The 21,624-nt window shown below is 46.0% G+C and overlaps 1 protein-coding gene across 1 annotated transcript in view; it reads left to right on the plus strand.

The window, feature by feature from the left end:
- The window catches only part of taf3 (TAF3 RNA polymerase II, TATA box binding protein (TBP)-associated facto), a 41,575-nt gene extending 22,803 nt beyond the window's left edge, over window positions 1–18,772 (plus strand). The window contains exons 3-8 of the mRNA XM_028955279.1: window positions 6,678–8,227; window positions 12,231–12,243; window positions 14,282–14,333; window positions 16,991–17,213; window positions 18,156–18,262; window positions 18,360–18,772. Coding sequence (XP_028811112.1) covers window positions 6,678–8,227; window positions 12,231–12,243; window positions 14,282–14,333; window positions 16,991–17,213; window positions 18,156–18,262; window positions 18,360–18,465 — 2,051 coding nt within the window. The 3' untranslated portion in view covers window positions 18,466–18,772. The remainder of the gene's footprint in view (window positions 1–6,677; window positions 8,228–12,230; window positions 12,244–14,281; window positions 14,334–16,990; window positions 17,214–18,155; window positions 18,263–18,359) is intronic.
- The last annotated feature ends 2,852 nt before the right edge of the window (window positions 18,773–21,624 follow it).

The raw sequence follows: 21,624 nt of genomic DNA on the forward strand, positions 1-21,624 counted from the left end.
CGCTCAAAGACTCCCTGGACAATTCACCCCCTTACACCGGGAGCATTCCTCTCAGGGTTCACTGGCAGCGCAGGCCAGCTCCTCTGTTTAAAGTAATTGCTGAAAGACATAATTGTACACTTTGAAGTAAAAGTCGAATTGTTGCCTTCCACCGTTAAAGAGAACAGAGTGTGCGGGAAGGGGGGCGGTGTATAGATCTTTTTTTTATGCTTTTGATTGTACTTAAGAGATGAACGGAACGCTGGGCGGATCTGCTTCTGTTCTGGGATCTGTAAGAAAGTGTGCGAGTGTGTGTTTGTGATGGTTGATCAGCGATGGGAAAGCTTTTTCGAATGGCTGCCACAAGTTGATGACACGGCCAGAGGAAGTGTGATGCGTTATGACATGTCGCTTCCACGCTCTGCCTCTCAATACGGACGAAAACCTCACAGTGTGCAAGTGCGTGTGTGTGTGTGTGTGTGTGTGTGTGTGTGAGTTCACGCACGGTAGACGTCCTGCTGTAGTATGTACACGTACCAGTTCTGTGTATGAATGTACTGTATGGAATGTGTACGTGCTCGTGTGCGTACCATGTGGGGACAGTCGTTGTGTGTGTGTGCGTACGTGTGTGTGTGTGTGTGTTCTCGCACGGTAGCCGACCTGCTGTAGTATGTACTCGTACCAGTTCTGTGTATGAATGTACTGTATGGAATGTGTACGTTCTCGTGTATGTACTGTGTGGGGACAGTTCGTTGTGTGTGTGGGCCAGTGCGTACGTGTGTGTGTGTGTGTGTGTTCACGCACGGTAGACGTCCTGCTGTAGTATGTTCTCGTACCAGTTCTGTGTATGAATGTACTGTATGGAATATGTACGTGCTCGTGTACGTACCGTGTGGGGACAGTTCATTGTGTGTGTGGGCCAGTGCGTACGTGTGAATGTGAGTGAGTGCGTGCTTGTGTGTGTTCACGCACGGTAGCCGTTCTGCTGTAGTATGTACACGTACCAGTTCTGTGTCTGCGCCTGAGTATGAATGTACCGTATGGAATGTGTACGTGCTCGTGTATGTACCGTGTGGGGACAGTTCGGTGTGTGTGTGGGCCAGTGCGTACGTGTGTGTGTGTGTAAACGGCCCATCAGCCCATGTTTATTATTTACCATTTTCCCGTTGGCGCCAGCACAGGATAAACAGAAGCTTTAAGAACGCTTTGTTTGGGGGGAGGGCAAATTCTGCGGTTTGTAATACCGGCGCTATCGGCCCTCATCTCGGAAGGGCGGAGCCAGAGTTAGGGAGAGAAAAAAAGAACAACAGGAAGTTTTTTTAATAAAAAATACAAGTTCTGAGGAACAGGGCTAAAAATGTGATGAACGGACGACTGTCTGTCTCTTCGTATGTCTGTGGTTTTGATGTCTGGGGTGGCAGGGGACAAGTTGTTTGTGTCCGATTAATGACCCCAGATTCTGGATTCTAGTCATTTTTAGGTGCTGACTATGGTGTTTTTATTAGGGTTGTCAGTTAATTGCACATTTTACACTGAATTAATTGTGATTTAATTTTTTTCAGACAAGAGCTCACCAGTACACCGAGAGCCCTCCCCACCAGCCATACACACAAACATACTTTTCCAGACCAGACTTTATTTCCTTCTCTTCAACACAAACCCAGCCAACACAAATAAACACACACGTTCGCGTGCGCACACACACACACACACAACCTGACCTGTGAGGAGCCTAAACAATACACACATCTCATATGCTGACCAGCTAATAGACGCTCATACAAACACTTCTGTCATATATTCACAAGTAGATACTTCCAGCTTACCAAAAAAGTGCACACCCACAAAATTCTCTTTTCTTTTTTACACACCTGATACATCTGCACCCACTGAACAATGGGGCTTTAAAACCGAGAAAGAAAAAGATTCCAGTGTTCTTTTTGTTTCCTGCTCGTGTCAATCAGTGTGGTGCTGTACAGTACAGTTACTCATTCATAAGATAGACGTTACACAGAACCTACACTCGGCCTCCACAAAAATATAAAATAGAATATCTGTGTGTATTTGGTATGGTTTGTGTGCATCTATGTGTGGATTTGCATGTCTCTCTGTTACGGTGCTTGAGTAACGGTGGGAAGGCTGCAGTGACACTACAAAGACTCTGGCCCTTATCTCTGGATGAGGGAAAGTTGCTTCTCTGCTGCATTTTCACTCATTCAGTTGGTTTATTTCATCAGCCCAGCTCACTATAACAACCTTCTTTTTATTCACTGTTTGTGTGTGTGTGTGTGTCTGTGTGTGTGAATGAGACCTAGCCCTGTCACCTTAATGAATGATTAGAACACTCAGGAGTATTTGTCCATTTAATACTTGCCTAATGAAATGGGTTCACACACACACACACACACACACACACTTTCTGTGTTTTCCCTCTCTGTCTGTCTTTCTCTCTCTCTGGTGATTACAGAAGCAGGAGCCACGTTGGTAGAAGGCGGAGAGTTTCTTATCTCAGGCAATTAATCAGGGAAACTCATATTGCAGGACAATTATTCAAAGCTGATTCTGAATAACTTGGCGCCGGAAGGTTGTACAACTTTTCCCCCTTTTTCCGTTTCCATCCCTCTGGACGTGAAGGTCATAAGAGAAGAGCGGGGGAGTCGTGCTTGGAGGGCAAGACAGTGGTGGTGTGTGTGTGGGTGTATGTGTTAATGTCAAAGTCAGCAAGCTCTTTTCAGTCAGGTTGACATGTTTGTGCGTGTGATATAGGGAAAAGGATAAGACCAAACTCTTACTATTGGCTCGGCCATTTCCCCTCTCTCATATGTTTTGTTTCTTATTTATGTGTGTGTGTATTCCTCATGTGCCAGAAGAGAAAACAGCTCAACGTTGCTCTACACCATTAGTCCATCTCCAGTTCAAATGCTGCACACACAGACTCAGACAGATATGGCCTGTACAGAAATACAAGTGGTCTGAAAATCTTATCTAGATATGCTAATGATCCATCAAAAGTCAAGTGTCGCTGATAATTTATTCAGTCAATGTATTGCACATTTTGTTGCAGCAGTGCGCAAAATCGATTTATCCTTATAGGTACTTAATGTGTGTCTGTTACACACATCATCACAAATGAGTTTTTCTGCTTATGAGGACCTGGTGTAATAACGGCGTGAAATCTGTATTTTTATTCTGAAACAACACTTTCCTAATCCCAGACCAACACCTACCCTTAAATTAGGTGCTCCCTTTGTTTGTATTTTTATTATTATGTTATTATGCTTTCATTGTTAATAGGTGTTTGTGGGGACCATCAGAATGTTCCCTGTATTTCTGAGGACATTTGATCCTTACAATGACTCACAAAGAAGAAAGAAAATAAACAGCATTCACAAACTCATACTTTTCAGATGGTAACAGCTGTGTACGACTGGATTGTAAAATCCATTTCACCTCTTTAAGTTCCATGCTGCTATTGATTAGGGAATGATGCAGTATGTCCACTTTTAAGTGTGCATGTTTATGTGTGTCTACAGTGTGTGTGTAATTCAACCAGGCAATCCAGACTGTGATTTGAGCCAAAGTGATCCATTATCGGCACATAAACTTCTTCTGCAACCCAGCTCAATATCTGATGCACGCGGCCGGTCACAGTGGTGGCAGTTTGGGGTTGGCGGGGGTACACCGGTGCGACAGTAGCAGAGGAACTGCCAATAGTTGGTTACATCGCTAAATTCTTTTCCTGTGAATGTCCCCCTCTCTGTCTTATAATTTTAATTACTTCGCAATGTGTGTCTAAACCTTTTTTTATTTTTATTTTTCAATTTTCTATGTGGCATTTTCTCTTTGTGATTTTTTTTTTTTTTCCGCAAATGACACAATCGGTTATGACGTGTGTACTTATGTGTGTGAATCCAGATCACTGCGGGTTGGAAGCATGCAGCGAAATTAAAAGCAAGAAGGTGGAACACAATGTTTGATTCCAAGCGCTTTGTAAATACCCCCCCCCTCTCTCTCTCTCTCTCTCTCTCTCTCTCTCTCTCTCTCTCTCTTGTTTCTTTGATTGGCGAAGCCAGTATCTGTGTACGAAGCTCTGAAAGTAACACGGACGATACCAATCTTGTCTTTCTTTCCACCGCTCCCCCTCTCTCCGGTTTTCTCCGTATGTTTAAGGCCCTTCGCTTTTGCACAGTTCCTCATTAATGGAACCTACCCTATTTGGCTCGTGAAAACGAGGGATGGGGAATGAGGAAAAGAAAGAGTCATAAAATGCAAATATCACTCTGGCTCTGCTTTTTTTTTTCTTCCTCCGTACAAATTAAATGTCAACGCATAAAATATAGTTGGCTTGCGCTGCCATGGGAAGTATGACAAACCCATATTCTTCCTTAAATAAAAAAAAACCCCTCTTATTACTGTAGAGCGGTAATCATAGGCGAACAAAGCACCCTGTGATTAACGATAGCAATTTATCGCGAGAAAGGCCCCGTCGGAGCGGGGGGCGGGAGGGAGAGAGACATCACGGTTATCATAATTCATATCGTAAATAACAGTGGCCGGCCAATCAGGCGCGAGCTGGAGCGATGTCATCCCAAATAACCTTTGATAACAATTACCATAGTCGGGGCGTGAGAGAAAGCCCAAAGTCACAATGTTATCGGCGCCCTATTCCAGCTCTTATGGAATACAACACTATTACCATATAGATTAGACTATTTATAATAGCGCGTGTCACTGGTGCGGGCAACTGGCAGCGAGCCGCACGGGGCTGTCCTCCGTTGTGGGAGCGCCGGGCCGGGTGGAGGAGGAGGAGGAGGAGGGTCCCGTCGTCAGGGAGAAGATTACAGACCCGGCCCTTTATGTCGACGGCTGAATTGGTCTGCGGTATCAGAAGAGAGCACGCGGCCAGTGGGTGGAGGTGTTGGGGTGTGTGTGTGTGTGTGTGTGAAGGGATGTTTGACTTGGGGTGGGGGGTTCGGGGGCAGGGAGTAATGGAGAAGTGTGCGATATTGGTGATGTTTTTTTTTTTCTTTCTTTCTTTCTTTTCATTGATATTGCTGTAGATTAGCATTGCGGGCGGAGGCTTGTATCTGGGTCTTGTTGGAGGTGGTGTCCTCCTGTTTTTATCAGCCAGCGATGAGTCTGATCTGAGAGCGCGATACGCAGCGAACCCTACCACCGCCACCTGCTCACACCCTCCAGCCGCGGTCCACAGTTTTAATATCCCTTCTATATCCCTTTATATGTTCATGGTGTGCAAACAGATGTCCAGCCTTTCAAGCCTCATGGAGCTGCCTTTTTTTTTTTTTTTTGGAGGTGGTCCAATTACTCAAGAGTCGTGTTGTTTATTCACGTCACCTTTGTCACTAGAACACCGTAGAATCCAGCAGTTACTCTGCCTGTAGACTTTTCTACAAGAGATTATGTGTTATGCATTATGTTTGAGAGGTTCTGTGAAGCTCATGTGTTTTTGTGCATTACATGTAATGTTCTACCACGGGGCAGTGGTGGCCTAGAGGTTAAGGAAGCGGCCCCGTAATCAGAAGGTTGCCGGTTCGAATCCCGATCCGCCAAGGTGCCACTGAGGTGCCACTGAGCAAAGCACCGTCCCCACACACTGTCCCCACACACAGCTCCCCGGGCGCCTGTCAGGGTCATGGGATAAATGCAGAGGACAAATTTCACTGTGTGCACTGTGTGCTGTGCTGCATGTGACAATCACTTTATGTCCGCAGATGTACGTGTGTAGTTTGTGGATTAATTAAACCAATAAATACATACGTTTCCCATCTTTAACCTGTACAAATCTAGTTTAAGGGGAAAATATACAAAAGTGTCGTCTGCACTGTGTTGATGTGTCCTGTTGTTGTCCCATCCTGCACTACTGCTGTTATATAGGGACTAATCTTAGCACATATTTATTGCACTGTTTCCATTTTGCACGGTGTTCTTTTAGCACTGTGTCGTGTTCCATGCTTGTCTAGTGTTTGTGTTTTTGCACCATGGACCTGGAGGGAACGTTGCCTCGTTCACTGTGTGAGGGTTCAAGGAACTTATTGTCATTTCCGCCATATGCAGGGTGAGTATGGCTGAAATGACGATAAACTCCTTGAACTCCAGCTTTCTTTGGTACAAGTCTGTTAGCTTGACATTTTAACTTCTTCCTCCTTCCTTGGTCCAAATCTGTGAGATTGCGAGGGCATCTCTTGTGGTCACCACACAGATATTGGCAGCCTCCCTGACTAGTTCTCATCTTGTCTTTCATCAGTTGTGGAGGGACGTCCAGTATTTAACAGTGTTGCTGCAGTCCCAAACTTTTGGACACTTTTTGATTACTATGTTCACTCTGTTCCATGGTATATCCAATGCTGCATTAAACTTCAACAATGAGTTGCTTTCACGGAAGCAGCGACTGAGTAAGCGCCAGGACAGATTAACTTTATTTGGGGTCAATCAGAGTCTCTTAAATTGAGTACAGATGTACCCAAGAAAACAGAACATTAATCAAAGGTGTCTCAAGTGTATTTGTTACAGGGTTTGCACACTTATGCAACATTTTTATTGTGGAATTTATTTTATTTTTAATAGGACAGTTTATAGGTCATTGGTTCTGTGATTCTGTATATAATTATTTGTATTGGTTTGGTAGTTTATGGCTCCTCAGAATTTTCCCACAATGCCTCTGTTTGTTTTTTGTTTAGAAGAAGAGGAACAGGTTCCTGTTGCCATTGGGACGTCAGCCGAGGCCATGCAGGTGTCCCTGGAGGAAGAAGAGGAAGATGACGATTATGACAAGGAGGCAGAAAACAACGAGAACCACCCGGCGAATCATGGAGCAGAGGGGCTGTCCCCGCAGGGTGTCCTCCCAGCAGCCAAAAGACCACGGCTGGGGCTGACCCCAGACTACAGCCCCGAGTGGAGCTGTGAACCACGTGAGCCTCTGTCCTCTCTATGCAACGCCCAGCAACTGTCCCCACCATCTCTACCCTGCTCTCCAGAACAGCCCTGGAAGCCCAAATGGGCCCCTACTTCACCGTCCCAGAAGACCAAGTCACCTCGACATGTGGTTGCAGCTACTGCAAGTCCAGTCTGCACCCCAAAAATGCTCTCAAAGGACAAGAGGAAGAAGAAAGCTCCTCGCAGTCCCAAAGCAGCTGTTGGGTCTACTGGCCACCTACCTTCACCCTTACTGGGCCCAGGTCCGAGGGAGGGTAGGGGGTCTGTGGATCTACAGCCTCAGTCCCCGCCCCTGCCGCCCATCTCAGACCACAGGGCCGTCGGCAACCCTGTCACCCCTGCTATCACCCCCGCCATCACCCTTGCACAGGCATATGCCGACAATGGCGACTCGTATTCTCCCGGCACCCATTCTGAGTCGGAGAACGAGGAGTTGCTCGCGTTCACGCCCTCCATCGGTGCCAAGCAGCCGCCCGTCCTCTCCAAAAACAAAAAGACGGGCGGTGCAATGCTGACCTCCACCCCAGTACTGGCAGCCTACGCCCTGGGCCGCACCGTGAACCCGGTCGCCCATCAGGCCGGTGGTCCCAGCACTGCGGGCGGGGCCCCTGACTACCTCTCCCGTCTTTCCCTGTCCCCTAGCCCCTTCACCACACCCCTCCAGAAAGGTGTTGCCACGGCAACGGAAGCAAAGGAGAAGAAACCGAAGAAGGAGATGAAGATAAAGGAGAAGAAGCGCAAAGAGAAAGATAAAGGACAGGAGAAAGTGAAGCGCAAGGAGAAAAAGAAGGAAGAGAAGAACCGAGAAAAAGAAAGCAAACTGTCCCGCCGGGATGGAGATGGCAAGGAAAAAAACAAGGGAGATGCATCCCCAGGGACCGAGGACAAGCGAGAGAAGGACAAGCGCAAGGACAAGAAGAAAGATAAGGAGAAGAAGAAAAAGGACAAAGGCAAGCACAGCAAAAGTAAGGAGCATGGCAAGGTGGAGAAGAAGAAAAAGAAAAAGAAGATGCCAGTGGAAGATGTCCCCGCCATGCTTTTTGGCCCATCTTCGGGCCCTTATGTCCCCACACTGCTGCTCCCCCTTCCTCCGGTGACACCCTCCGAAATCCAGACCCACAGCAGCCCACCCAAGGGCAAAGAAAAGGACAAGAAGAAGAAGGACAAGAAGAAAAAGAGAGAGAGGGACGGTGACCAGCCAATAGAGGTTACTGAAGAGGGGAGCATGGTGAGGGAGAAAACGCAGACGGGGAAGGCTAAGCTGAAAGTGAAGGAAGCGGTAGCGTCTGAAAAGGTGGGATCTGATTGGCTGACTGTGTCCTTGTCACCGTGTGCCTCCAGTTCCTCTTTAGCTCTGTACCTGTATGTCACGCTGTATTAAATCAGTGGAGGAGGTCCTAGAGGAGCAGAAAACGTGGGCCTGTCCAAAATGTGCCAGCTTTAACATAATCTCCCTGTGTGTGTGTGTGTGTGTGTTTGTGTGTGTGTGTGTGTGTGTGTGTGTGTGTGTGTGAGAGTTTGTTTACATCTGAATCTGCTGTGTGTTTATGTTGATTGAAACATCCCTTTATCGGACCCGTTCATTCGCAAGTTTGCTAACAAAACCAGTCGACATGAATTTGGTGATAATATATGAACAGTAAGATCATTCAACCCTGATTTACACAAGTGCAAGAATTCCCATGATTAATCTCTCTCTCTCTCTCTCTCTCTCTCTCTCTGCGTCTCTCCATCTCTCTCCCGCCGTCTGTCTCCGATCGCCTATCTGAGAGATGGGATTGGGAAAGTGTGTGTGTGTGTGTGTGTGTGTGTGTGTGTGTGTGAGTGTGAGTTTTCCCCCTTCTCACTGAAATCTCTTGATCAGTTTAATTTTTTGCAAGGCTGCTTCACCAGAGAGCGAGTGAGCGAGAGAGAGAGAGAGAGAGGGAGGAAGAGATGGAAGGAGAGCGGGAGAGAGAGGGGTGTAGAGTTGAAGCTTTATCAGTCCGGGCCCTGAGGTATGAGCGGAGGGAGTTAAATCCTGGGAGATTAGCGGAAAAATGCCGCGCGAAGCAGTAAGGCGCTTATGCCACTGCTTGTATTAGTTCAGGTGAAAAGAGTATTGCTTTTACATAAAACTGGACAAATCCAGCCACAATGCCTCCACCGTCAGGCTACAATGGAATCTACTATCTCTGGACTTCACCTCCTGTCCTGCAGGGCCCAGCAAAGCCATGCAATCTAAATACTGTTACCAAACACACATTGCATTCCAGCAGGAGAGACAGACGGACAGACGGAGAGGGAGAGAGAGAGAGAGAGAGAACGAGAACGAGAACGAGAACGAGAACGAGATGAAGAGAGAGCCACAGACGGCACGTCCTGGAATAGAAGGTGCTAAGAGAATGAGGGGGAAAAAATTAGATGGACAGGGAAGAAGGCTGTGGTACGGAGGAGAGATGCGTATCGCCTCAACTGTTATTCAAGGCTGCCGAAAATCCAGTCCTGCAGATTTTGTTTGCTTGCTGATATTTTTCTTAACATCAGAGCACTCAGATTTTCCGATTCGAGTCACTAGGGGCGTGGCAAATAATATTGAATATGTGAAGTGAAGTGATTGTCACTTGTGATACACAGCAGCACAGCACATGGTGCACACAGTGAAATTTGTCCTCTGTATTTAACCCATCACCCTGAGTGATAAGTGTGTGGGGACGGTCCTTTGCTCAGTGGCACCTCAGTGGCACCTTGGCGGATCGGGGTTTGAACCGGCAACCTTCTGATTACGGGGCCGCTTCCTTAACCGCTAGTCCACCACTGCCCCCAGCAAGGCCCCCACTGCCCTCGTAGGGAGAGAAGAAAGTTTTACAACCCATTCTCTCCACACAAGACAAAATAATCGGACAGACAATGTGTTGGCCAGTTCAAACATGAATGCATAAAATATTAGCATGCCTAATTAGATGTTATTGATCTATTAGGCAAATATAATAAATATTATAAGAAATAAATATTCCATTCATTTACAGCATTTATCAGACGCCCTTATCCAGAGCGACTTACAATCAGTAGTTACAGGGACAGTCTCCCTGGAGCAACATTTAGGTTAAGTGTCTTGCTCAGGGACACAATGGTAGTAAGTGGGATTCGAACCCGGGTCTTCTGGTTCATAGGCGAGTGTGTTACCCACCACTACTACCACCATTCCATTCCATGGTAGGCCTAACACTAACAGTATTATAAAAATTTAGTTTTTCTCTAAATAGCAGTCTGAGACTAAACAGTGCAGTGTAAATAAAAAGAACAGCAATCGAATAAAACACAGTAAATTGATTAAAATTCATTTATTTTGTTTTTAGAAACATGATTACGAAGTATTTATGAAGTACTAGAAAGAATTCAGGTATTCCTTAATCAGAAACAATGACAGCAGAATGAAGATAACAGCAGTGTAGTGATGTCATTAAAAGTAATGCTTAATAACCCTTAGTAATGCTAAGGGTTGTAGTAGCCTAGTGGTTAACACACTCGCCTATGAACCAGAAGACCCAGGTTCAAATCCCACTTACTACCATTGTGTCCCATTGGGTCCCCCCCCTGAGCAGGGGGGACTGTCCCTGTAACTACTGGTTGTAAATAGCTCTGGATAAGCACGTCTGATAAATGCTGTAAATGTAATGCTCAGATGGACACTTTCACTCAAAGGTCAAAACGTATATGATGGTTTGGCCCTAGATATTCTAACAGCAAGTTATTACCAATTCACAGATACTGCAGCCTCAAATGCTCCTGATAATTACAAAAAAGGATGTAGTTACGACACACCAAATAAAAGAGGGATAAAGGGCAAATGCTGAGTCCTGAGTGAGATAGAGAACACTAACTCCAAAATTGTGCTTTAATCTTGGAAATCACTGGAAATCTCATACCAATAGATCTCTTAGAAGTAATTAATAATGTTCTATTAACATTGTAATTAAAAAAAATATTCAAAGAAATACTCAAACAAATTGTGCACAAAAAGTGGCAGTAAGGGCTGATCGTTGAAGGTGTTTTAGGAATACCAGTTCTACTATCCTTCGTTTTAGGAATAAAGTAGATGTTTCGTCTGTTTGTTAGAAGGAGGTCCATGGCATTCTTTCTTATTGTATTATTTAGTGATGTCAGTGCCTAAAACTAAAATGTATTAACACTAACATGCACCATAGGCAAGTCCACTCTAATATTCTGACTCTTTATTAATGTCTGGTCTGTTATGCCAACAAAATAAAAAAATCGAATTTTGCATTTGATGTTATGTAGGTAAAGTCACAGCAAAGCCCTTGGTGAGCAGTGGGCAGCCGTGACAGGCGCCCGGGGAGCAGTGTGTGGGGACGGTGCTTTGCTCAGTGCCCCCCCTGCACATTGGGATTCGAACCGGCAACCTTCTGATTACGGGTCCGCTCCTTTAACCACTAGGCCACCACTGCCCCACATTTGTGACTGGTTTCAAGATGAAAGATTTATTGTCGGACAGAGTAAAGTGCTTACGTGAGTGCTTTTCCACAGGCAAGACAATGAACGTTTCCCAGTCTAACGTCTCCCATAGTAGATCCATGTCCATGACATGAGATTAGTTTTAGTGATTATGATTGGGTCACTTTGAGGCCCGGGTACTTTACCTGTGTAGTCCTTCACCCCTCAGCAAACTTCTTTCAAATTCAGTTCAGTTTCTGTCCCCATTCTGTAGGTGTTATTTAAATGAATTTAAAGCCCTTTTAAATAAAAGCAGACGGGTGACCCACATGTCTCCTCCTTTGTCAGTTTCCGTTCTGGCATTGAGAGCGACGTCTGTGCTGTGGAATGCTGATATTACAAAAGCCCCACATGGCATTGTCTTGTATTATATTACATTATATTAGACGTCCTTAGGATTCTGAAGAGGGTGTCAGCCTGTCAAAGCCGTTCCTTTTTTGGCTCTTTTTTGTTTCGTCACCGTTTTAAAAGAGTGACTTTGGTCAAAAGGCCAGCTCCGCTGGAGCTCCCGACATCCAATTGGGATGAGATTAATCAGCCACCTCCCACACTCCCCAGCCCACCCCATCCTGCACCGGTCTCTAATGTCTGTACCTCTGTTCCACGTTTAAATGAAGAGACGGCGCGCTTTTGAATGAGCGGGGGCCCATCACGATACGGCGGCGGGTTAAGTAGGACGCTGCGCTTTTCCGGATAACGTCGTTGTTCGCACATCCCTTCAGCCACGTAATGGCTAATTTGCATAAGCAGATAGCACTATCAGAAACAGTTTCTGCGGTGACCCTGAAACCCTCCCCCAACAGGTCTTATCGGCAGGTACAGGGCCTCCACATCCTCCTTTGGGGTCTGGATCGGTGTGCTGGCGTGTGCGTTAAGGGCATTTCATTCTCAAGTAGTTGAGTATGAGAACATAGGAGTTACAGAACGTAACCTGAACGTAGTTGGCATCGAGGACACAGAGGTCATGTCGTGTGCATTTTCGGTAAATTATGTTTCATTCGTGCATTCATTTGTGGAAAGAGAAATATCGGCGCATTTACGCCGCATTTTCCTTCGGCTTGTCCCACTAAGGGTCACCACGGTGGATTGCTGTTTTACGCCAGATGCCCTTCCTGATGCAACCCTCCCCATTTACCTGGGCTTGGGACCGGCACCAAGAAATACTCTGTGAAGAGCGTCCCCAGTGGCTGGCTTGGCTTCGGCCTTTATTGCAATTTGACCAAATACAACAGCAAGAAGCAGTTTTTTTTTTTAACTTTATTAATCCCAAAGGAAATTGCTTCTCTGCTTTTAACCATCACCCTTGGTGAGCAGTGGGCAGCCATGACAGGCGCCCGGGGAGCAGTGTGTGGGGACGGTGCTTTGCTCAGTGGCACCTTGGCGGATCAGGATTCAAACCTGCAACCTTCTGATAAAAGTGAAGTGATCGACACGGTGCACACCGTGAAATTTGTCCTCTGCATTTAACCCCTCACCCTGAGTGAGCAGGGGCCGCTTCCTTAACCGCTAGGCCGCCACCGCCCCATTTACTCCAAACAAACCCCTCAAAAAGTCTCGGACATCTATTCTGTAGAAATGAAGAGTCGATGTCAGGAACAGCTACACGGGCGTCCTCACACCGCGATGCGGTTGCCAAGGAAAATCTAACTGCAGCTTCACCAACAGATTTTATTGTGCATTTCGCTTTGCGGTATAAGCCAAGCTTCAGTGAGCTACTGTCAACTGTGCAAGCTTCACCGGCTATGTTTTGGTTTATTAATATCTGGTAAAGCTAAATAAATCCTCTGCTGCAGTTCCTTTATAATTCATTCTGCATTATGCACCGCAACGGAACCGCAACCAAAATTTTCGTCCGGCGGCCCAGCAAGGGAATCAGATGTAGCTGTTGTGGTATCTCTCTTAAAAGACATTTGGCATCTTTGGTATCGGCACTCAAGGCTGCGGTATCAGCACTAGACTCCAGTATCTCCTTAAGTGGTTTTTGAGCGAGTTGGTGGATAAGCGGCGTTGACGGCTCGCCTGCGAGCGCCCGATCTTCGTGCGAGCGTCACCGCTGTACATTGACTACCCGTTGTGTCTCATTGTTTTTTTTTGGACCCCCCCCCCTCCTCCCCATGTGTTGCGTTTCTGTTTTGTTCACATGTTTGCATCTCTGCACGTACGCAAATGCGCTGGATAACAGGGTTACTCATGGTTTGTTTCAGAAAAATGATGCAACTTGCCAGACATTCGCTTTTTTTTTCCGCTGAGCTACACATTTTTGGGTTTTTAGGGGAGCGCTGCGGATGTTGGGGGGGGGGGTGGTTCGGCATCGAAATCCACAAAGGTTTTGTATTAAATGCATCTGTGACAATAACAACAAAAACATTAGAGGGAGAAAAGACATGTTTCTGTGTTAAACAATTAGTGCTGGAGCATTATAGAGGATAGCTGGGTAACAAAGGAGCTTGAACGGCAGGGGTTTGCCTCAGACACACACACACACACACTCATGCGCGCTTACGCACAAAAGACCGATGCAGTTGCACTAAGCTACTACACCAGCTCCACTGCCCTACCATCTTCACATCTCATGCCTTCCTTCTGCACCGTCGTCCATTTTTTTCCCCCCTTTTAATTTTTACATCTCTCTCTGTTACATCTCTCTCCTCTACCCGGTCTCTCCTTTGTTCTTCACCAGTGCAGGCCTTGGCAGTAGTGCAGGTGTGTGTCTCAGAGGAAAGGACGGTCTGTTGTATGCGCTGTTGATGCGAACACTGAAATCTCTCTCTCTCTCTTTCTCTCTCTCTCTCTCTCTCTTTCTCTCTCTCTCTCTGTCTGCCAGGTAAAGTCTGACACCCAGGGCTTCTCTCAGGCCCCGTCATCCCGAGGTTAACCCTCAGAGTGGGGGCTGGACAGGACAAGATGTGAGTAACGCACACATACACACACAATGAGACTCACTTTATCACTCTGTCAGAGTCACACACAACGTCTTCTATTGTGGGGACTAAAATGTGTCACAGTTATGTGCAATGATTTTACGTGAATCACAAGTAAGAAAAAACAAAATGTTTTTACCTTGTTTTACTGTATGGCACCTCAGATGTAACTATATTGTCCCCTAATCATGAACTCTTTTACAGTTTCATTTAATGTACAGCGTTATACTACGGGGTGTGTAACGGGGTGGTAGTAGCCTAGTGGGTAACACACTCGCCTATGAAGCCAGGTTCAAATCCCACTTACTGCCATTGTGTCCCTGAGCAAGACCCTTAACCCTAAGTGTCTCCAGGGGGACTGTCCCTGTAACTACTGATTGCAAGTCGCTCTGGATGAGGGCGTCTGATTAATGTTGTAAATGTAAATGTACTACAGGTCTGTAGAATAAATATGTGCACTGTTTGCACTAAATTAAATGCGCTCCGATTACAGCGAAAACGGATGCTGAGGTGGTGAGACGAAGGCTAGCCAATGCCGATTACATTCTGGTTGCACTGGCAAGGAAATTCTGAGGTGTGGGGAAAAAACTCTAAACAATAGAACGTAAACAATGACATTAAAACATTCATAAATGCCAATGAAGCATGTTCATACAGGCACGTTGGACGGCATCCATACCTGCAATAATGTCAGGTTCAGGCTTTTAAAAAGCCTCTAATCCACTCTGCTGATATGAAGGGTCCAGGCTACTCTCTCTGTCTGACCGCAGCACGTGCACTTTCAAATTGACATGAATATCTGGACAGCACAGCCAATCAGAGGCGGGCCCTGATATGTTCTTAATGTGTGTCTGTTGCATGAACCACAGGGAGTTTACCGAGACCTTTCCCCCCCAGAATGGCTGGTCACACTCCAGAACCCCGCACAAGTGTCAGATATACAGGCAGTCATTTCATACAAGATTGTTCTCTATAATTTATATAAAAAACATCAATGTCATTCATTTGTATTTTGAACATGTCAATTGATGTTGTGTCAGGTTAAGCAAGAGCAATAGGTGTCACAAGTCGGAAGCTGAAGCTACTACAACAAAAAATTTAAATGGGAGTGGCCATGAACTAAGCCCCTTTGTGTGTGTCAGTGTGTCAGTCAGGCTCTCTGTGTGGTCACTCTGAGCGCTGTCTCAGGCAGGTGTGTATTTCAGTCCTCTGACGCCAAGCACCCCTCGTGTCTCACATGGCCTGTTCCACTGTGTGTGTGTGTGTGTGTGTGTGTGTGTTGGTGTGTACTCTGCTGCTACAATGGCCTTAGTGTTCATGCCACTTAACCTTCTCACTCACACACATACACATACACTTACATACAAACACACTTTCATTACTGGGGGTGGAGGGATATTAAAGTGGACAGGTACGTGTTATTTGGGTATTTTCACCTTCCTTGAGGCATTTTTTTCATACTGTGGATGAACTCTAGACAATTGACATTTCATTAATAATGGGGATATTTCAGTGGTTCCCACAAGGAAAGAGGATGTGTAAAAGCAAGCTGATTTTTTTTAAAGTGTCAATGACGGTCTAGAAAAGGCTTGTTGAGCATGTGAATTTGAGTGTGTATGACTGCCCCTGTGTTTAGTCTCTGGCCTTTTGTTCTTCCCTGATGCCGTTTCTTCCACCAGCATGGAAAGGAGGAAGTATCCGAGTGCATGTGTGTTATGCCAGGAAGGGTTTTATTCTGGTGAATACGTGTGGTTTTATGAACGTTTTCCCTGTTTTCCGTGTGATGATGGAACCACTCACCTTTTCTTTCTCTCCTGCTCCCACCCTCTTTCTGTCTGTCCTTTGTGTTGGTTTACTACACCTGCAACTTGCATCCATGCAGAACACAATCAGGTTCCTTTCAGTCACTTTAAAGGGTCCCTGCCTACATAGGGACATGTGTGTCCCTGCCTAAATAGAGGCTGTGTGTGTCTGAGTATGTATGTGGGTGTAGACGGGTGTGTCCCTTTCAAATTTTTGATTAGAGACCGAAATGCAAATATTTTAGCTTTACGCTGCTATTTTTCTAATACCGATTGCCATTTGATTACCCTACCTGGCAAATAGACTGAAGCCTATGGGGATCATACACATATATTTTATACACATATATAAAACACTAAAAAAACTATTTAAGCAGAGGAACTTCTTACTTTAGCACAGAACCATAAGAAACCTTTTTTTCCTAATAATAATGACCTGTGTGGTCTCCACAGGCATTTGTGTGTGTGTGTGTGTGTGTGTGTGTGTGGTTTAACTTAAGGCCTAAACAACGTCTCTATTGATGGCAGCCGCCACCAGTCAGAGAATCTTGCACAAGGAAACGCGCTCGACCTTTAACCCATCTCAGGTCACAGGGTCATTTCCCAATGCAACCAGCCCAACGCCTACAGAATATTGAATCTGTCTGATGGTTTTTGATTGCTGACAAACTGTCTGTGGCTGTAAGTGTGTTTGTTTTTCCTTTCTGTGAGACATAAATTAATGAGTGGAAGTCGCCCGCTTGACCACTAATCTGAGCCGACTGCCGCTCCAAAAATATGACTGTGGCGCATTGTTAGTTCAGTACGATGTTCACCATTCTTCTCCCTTTTTTTCTGTAGTGTGATCAGTAAGGTGGTCCCAGACTCTGAGGTTGGTCCTACACCGCCGAGCGCCCCGGTGTCAAAGTCACGACCAAGCAGTCACAAACGAGCCCCACCCCAGGCACCAACTCCGACCCCTCCAGAGCCGGCTCCGCCCCTACTGCCCACCCCCCAACTTCCTCCATCCACGGCCAAAAGCCAAGGCTGCAGCGTAGTGACTGAAACTGTCAGTACGTATGTGGTAAGTGGCTCCCGTCCGGCTTCTTCATAATCTCTGCAGGCTCAGCGAATGGTCCTATAATAAAAAGGGGTTAATAGCAGCCTTTGATTGACACGGTTTGGTGTAGTGTGGGTTTCCATGTGACTGGCATGGAAATGCCGAATCCCGGCGTCCCCTGGGACCGGCCTGCAGACGACACCCGATATGTCTGAAGAGTGTTCAGCTTCTGGTCCACCGGTGAATTGTGCCGTTGAATGAAATATTGGTAAAAAAAATCCTCAATCGTTGTTGGAATCACATCTCACCTGAATGACTTGAATTAGCAGGTTTTATGAAGTCCAGTCATACCTTCTATTTATTATATTTGTACATAATCATGCATTTATGGATAACTGTAGAGGTGCATTGTCTGGTTCCTACAAGTGTTTACCAGATTGGTTGTTGGAGGTAATCGTAACTGATGCTTGAAATTGGTGAAATATTTTTTTGTGGATGCTGAACTGAATGAATAATTTTACAAACATTTTATGACAATTCTGTCACATTACATGACTCCCCCTTTGACACTGTCCTGATCTGCTGAAGCCACTTGGCTTGAGCATTTGAATCTGTTCAATGAGCATAGGCTAATATTGTCAGACTCACATTTTCATATGCAATATACCTTAATTCTGCCTCATTTTTGATCACATTGATTAAATTCATCGAGCGTAAGAATGTATTCTCAATCTCAACATTGTTTTAAAGCGTTGTGTTTTAAATGTCCAGTGATTAATTGATTTTGGAAGTGACATTGACTTTGGGCTGGTAATTAACGAGAAGGAAAAGAGTTTGAACTGAATTTAAACTACTTATTTTACAGTGTGAACTAATACAACAGTGGTGATACTGATGTGCAACCTGTGATGAAGATGTTGTTAGTGATGTGTGTGTGTGTGTGTGTGTGTGTTTTTCCACTCGTAGGTGCGAGATGAATGGGGCAATCGGATCTGGATTTGTCCAGGCTGCAACAAACCGGACGACGGGAGTCCAATGATTGGCTGCGACCAGTGCGATGACTGGTATCACTGGTAAGTCCTGGTCTCCACTGGTCTCAGGAGACCTACGATCGCAGCCGTCTGTAATCCACTTCCTCTATTGGATCATTTTCTCCCTGTCTCTCTGTAGGCCGTGTGTGGGGTTATTGGCAGCTCCCCCAGAGTATCAGCAGTGGTTCTGTGTGAAGTGCGCCGGCAAGAAAACAGACAAAAAGCAGAAGAAAAAGAGACGCTAAAAGAGCTGAGGAAGAGCTGTCCCAGCCTACAAACACACACATACACACAGGCCTTATGGTGTAAACCTCATAAATTAAGCAAAAAGTTCATTATTGTCTTAATGTGTTTCTGCTTTTTCAAAAAAAAAAAAATGGATCTGTCCCACATTCACATTAATGTCAGTCTGGTTAATGTCTTTTTTTTCTTTTGGTAATTTTTGTAATTCAGTGTTAGTCATGTCCACAGAAGCAGCTGGGTGTTCTTGTATAAAGCCTTAACCAGTCCTGTACTCCTGTAACCAGTTATGTGCTTCTTCAGTACAAGAGTTTGGAGGGTTTTTTTTTTTTTTTTGCTCTTAATGCAGTTGCTTGCTTGGTTTGTTTAGTTATATATATTTTTTATTAAAGTTTTTTCTAAAATGTTGTGTCTGCGAATTTTTTCAGACACTTTATAGACCGTGTCATCTCCATAATAAGTCCTGCTTCTTAGCTTCAGTCTCCTTTCTGGTGAATTATTATAAACATTGTTATAGGGATATTAGTTATGTTTTATATACTATTTAAAACCAATTGTGCATGTGTGTGCTGCCTTTTGCATCTGGTAGCCTGAAAACATGGGAAAACAGGAATATAGGGGCAGTAGTTGCCTAGCCCGGGTAAGGAAATGGACCCGCAATCAGAACGTTGCCGGTTCCATCCCCTGAGAAAAGCACCGTCCCCACACACTGCTCCCCGGGCGCCTGTCATGGCTGCCCACTGCTCACCAAGGGTGATGGTTAAAAGCAGAGGACGCATTACGTTGTGTCACCGTGTGCTGTGCTGTTTCACAATGACAATCACTTCACTTAAAAATCTAAAAATACATTTACATTTATCAGACGCCCTTATCCAGAGCGACTTACAATCAGTAGTTACAGGCACAGTCCCCCCCCTGGAGCAACTTAGGGTTAAGTGTCTTGCTCAGGGACACAACCCTGAGACTCATAACAGCGTCCCCGTTTTGAACCTGCTGAACCTCGCTGCCCCCTTGTATACACCAAATACACCCCCCCCACACACACCCCAAAGCCCTGCTCGTTTGGTATCGCAGCATCACGCCAGGTCTTTCCCAGTAATCGGCCACGGAGGCCCGATCGCGGCTCCCTGATAAATGCTAATCAAAGCCGGCGAGCTGCGCTACGTCCTCCGACGTTATTTCTTTCAAAGCGGACGGCCGCTCCCCAGCAGACGGTAGCGGTTTGGTTTGGGCGGGGCGGTGATAAGAGAAATGCCTTCCACATGAGCTGATTACGACTCCCATCAGCAACGCAACGCGCTCCTGCTTTCATCCGCTAACTGCTGCCCCGTCCAGTCGTTCGTACACGCACGCACACACGCACGGGACACAAATATTGTCCTTCAAGCACACGGCCGCACAGGTGACGCACAGCACGTCACACAGCATACTATTTACATTTTACATTTACAGCATTTACCAGACGCCCTTATCCAGAGCGACTTACAATCAGTAGTTACAGGGACAGTCCCCCCCTGGAGCAACTTGGGGTTAAGTGTCTTGCTCAGGGACACAATGGTAGTAAGTGGCATTTGAACCTGGGTCTTCTGGCTACTACCACCCTATTACGGGGCACCGTCACCCTCGAATCTTTCTTCACATTTGCAACACGCTATTCCTGATCAACAGAGACAAATTGTGGCAAAGAATGAATTATTATACACGGCTCTTACGTCGTAGTCTCGCGTGCCTTAAAGAACGGCGGTTTCCCTTCTGCTTTTTGTCTATGGGAGAAAAGAGGACAGAGTAAAGCGCCTTAAAAGGGACTTTTCAGTGGGTCACCCTCTAATGTAGAAACGTGTTGTACCCTGCCGTTACATGACTTTGTGTCCCAAACAGTGTGCTACATAGATGGACTGGGTGAAAAAGGACAATTATACGCCAAAATACGTGGAAACGTCCCCCCACTCCTCCATGCTCCTGCACAGAAAAATGGACTCATTTGTTTTTTTCTCTCCTGCACTGAACAACGAAACCAAAGCCAAATGTCCATATTTTAGGCTCTTGTTCGCAGTATTTCACCCTGCACCAGGGACGGTTTCCCAGTGGTCCTGGAAGAGTAGGGGGCGGTGGTTGGCCTAGTGGTTAAGGAAGCGGCCCCATAATTAAAAGGTTGACAAATCCCGATCCGTCCAGGTGCCACTGAGCAGAGCGCCGTCCCCACACTCTGCTCCCCGGGCGCCTGTCATGGCTGCCCACTGCTCACCAAGGGTGATGGGTTAAATGCAGAGGACACATTTCGTTGTGTCACCATGTGCTGTGCTGCAGTGTTTCACAATCACTTCACTTTCACTTCTCACTTGCAGGAGTTCCCATGTCAAGCACTTGTTGCTGCTTTTCCTTCACTCCTGTTAATGGGGTGGTAACACACTCGTCTATGATCCAGAAGACCCAGGTTCAAACCCCACTTACTACCATTGTGTCCCTGAGCAAGACACTTAACCCTAAGTGTCTTCAGGTGGGGACTGTCCCTGTAACTACTGGTTGTAAGTCGCTCTGGATAAGGGTGTCTGATAAATGCTGTAAATGTATGTAAATGGTCATCTCATGAAGGTAAAGCGAGGAGACGTTGAAGAGTCTCACCTCCACCATGATCCCCATAGCTTCCATAGAGTTGGCACATGCATTGTGGTAGAATTCTTGCCTGCCATGCAGGAGGCCCGGGTTCAATTCCTGGCCAATGCAGCTCTACTGTTTGGGGCAGTGGTGGCCTAGCTGTTAAGGAAGCGGCCCCGTAATCAGAAGGTTGCTGGTTCGAATCCCGATCCGCCAAGGTTCCACTGACGTGCCCTACACTCTGCTCCCCGGGCGCCTGTCAGGGTGATGGGTTAAATGCAGAGGACAAATTTCACTGTGTGCACCGTGTGCTGTGTATCACAATGACAATCACTTCACTTTCAATCACTTTCACATTCGTGCTGTGACCTGATAGGGTGACGGCAGAAGAAGCGTGTGCTACATTTGGGCACACTTGTACGCTTATTTTTTCTTCCCTGTTGCGATTTTAATCTAGCCCAACAAAACAGCATTATTCCGAAGCACGGCGGGCCCAGTGTGCCGCTGCCCTTTTATTTTTCTCCCCCCGCCTTTGTCATTTCTCACCACAAACTGACATTTCACTCTTT

The sequence above is a fragment of the Denticeps clupeoides genome, chromosome 15, assembly GCF_900700375.1.
Source record: "Denticeps clupeoides chromosome 15, fDenClu1.1, whole genome shotgun sequence".
Lineage (NCBI taxonomy): Eukaryota > Metazoa > Chordata > Actinopteri > Clupeiformes > Denticipitidae > Denticeps > Denticeps clupeoides.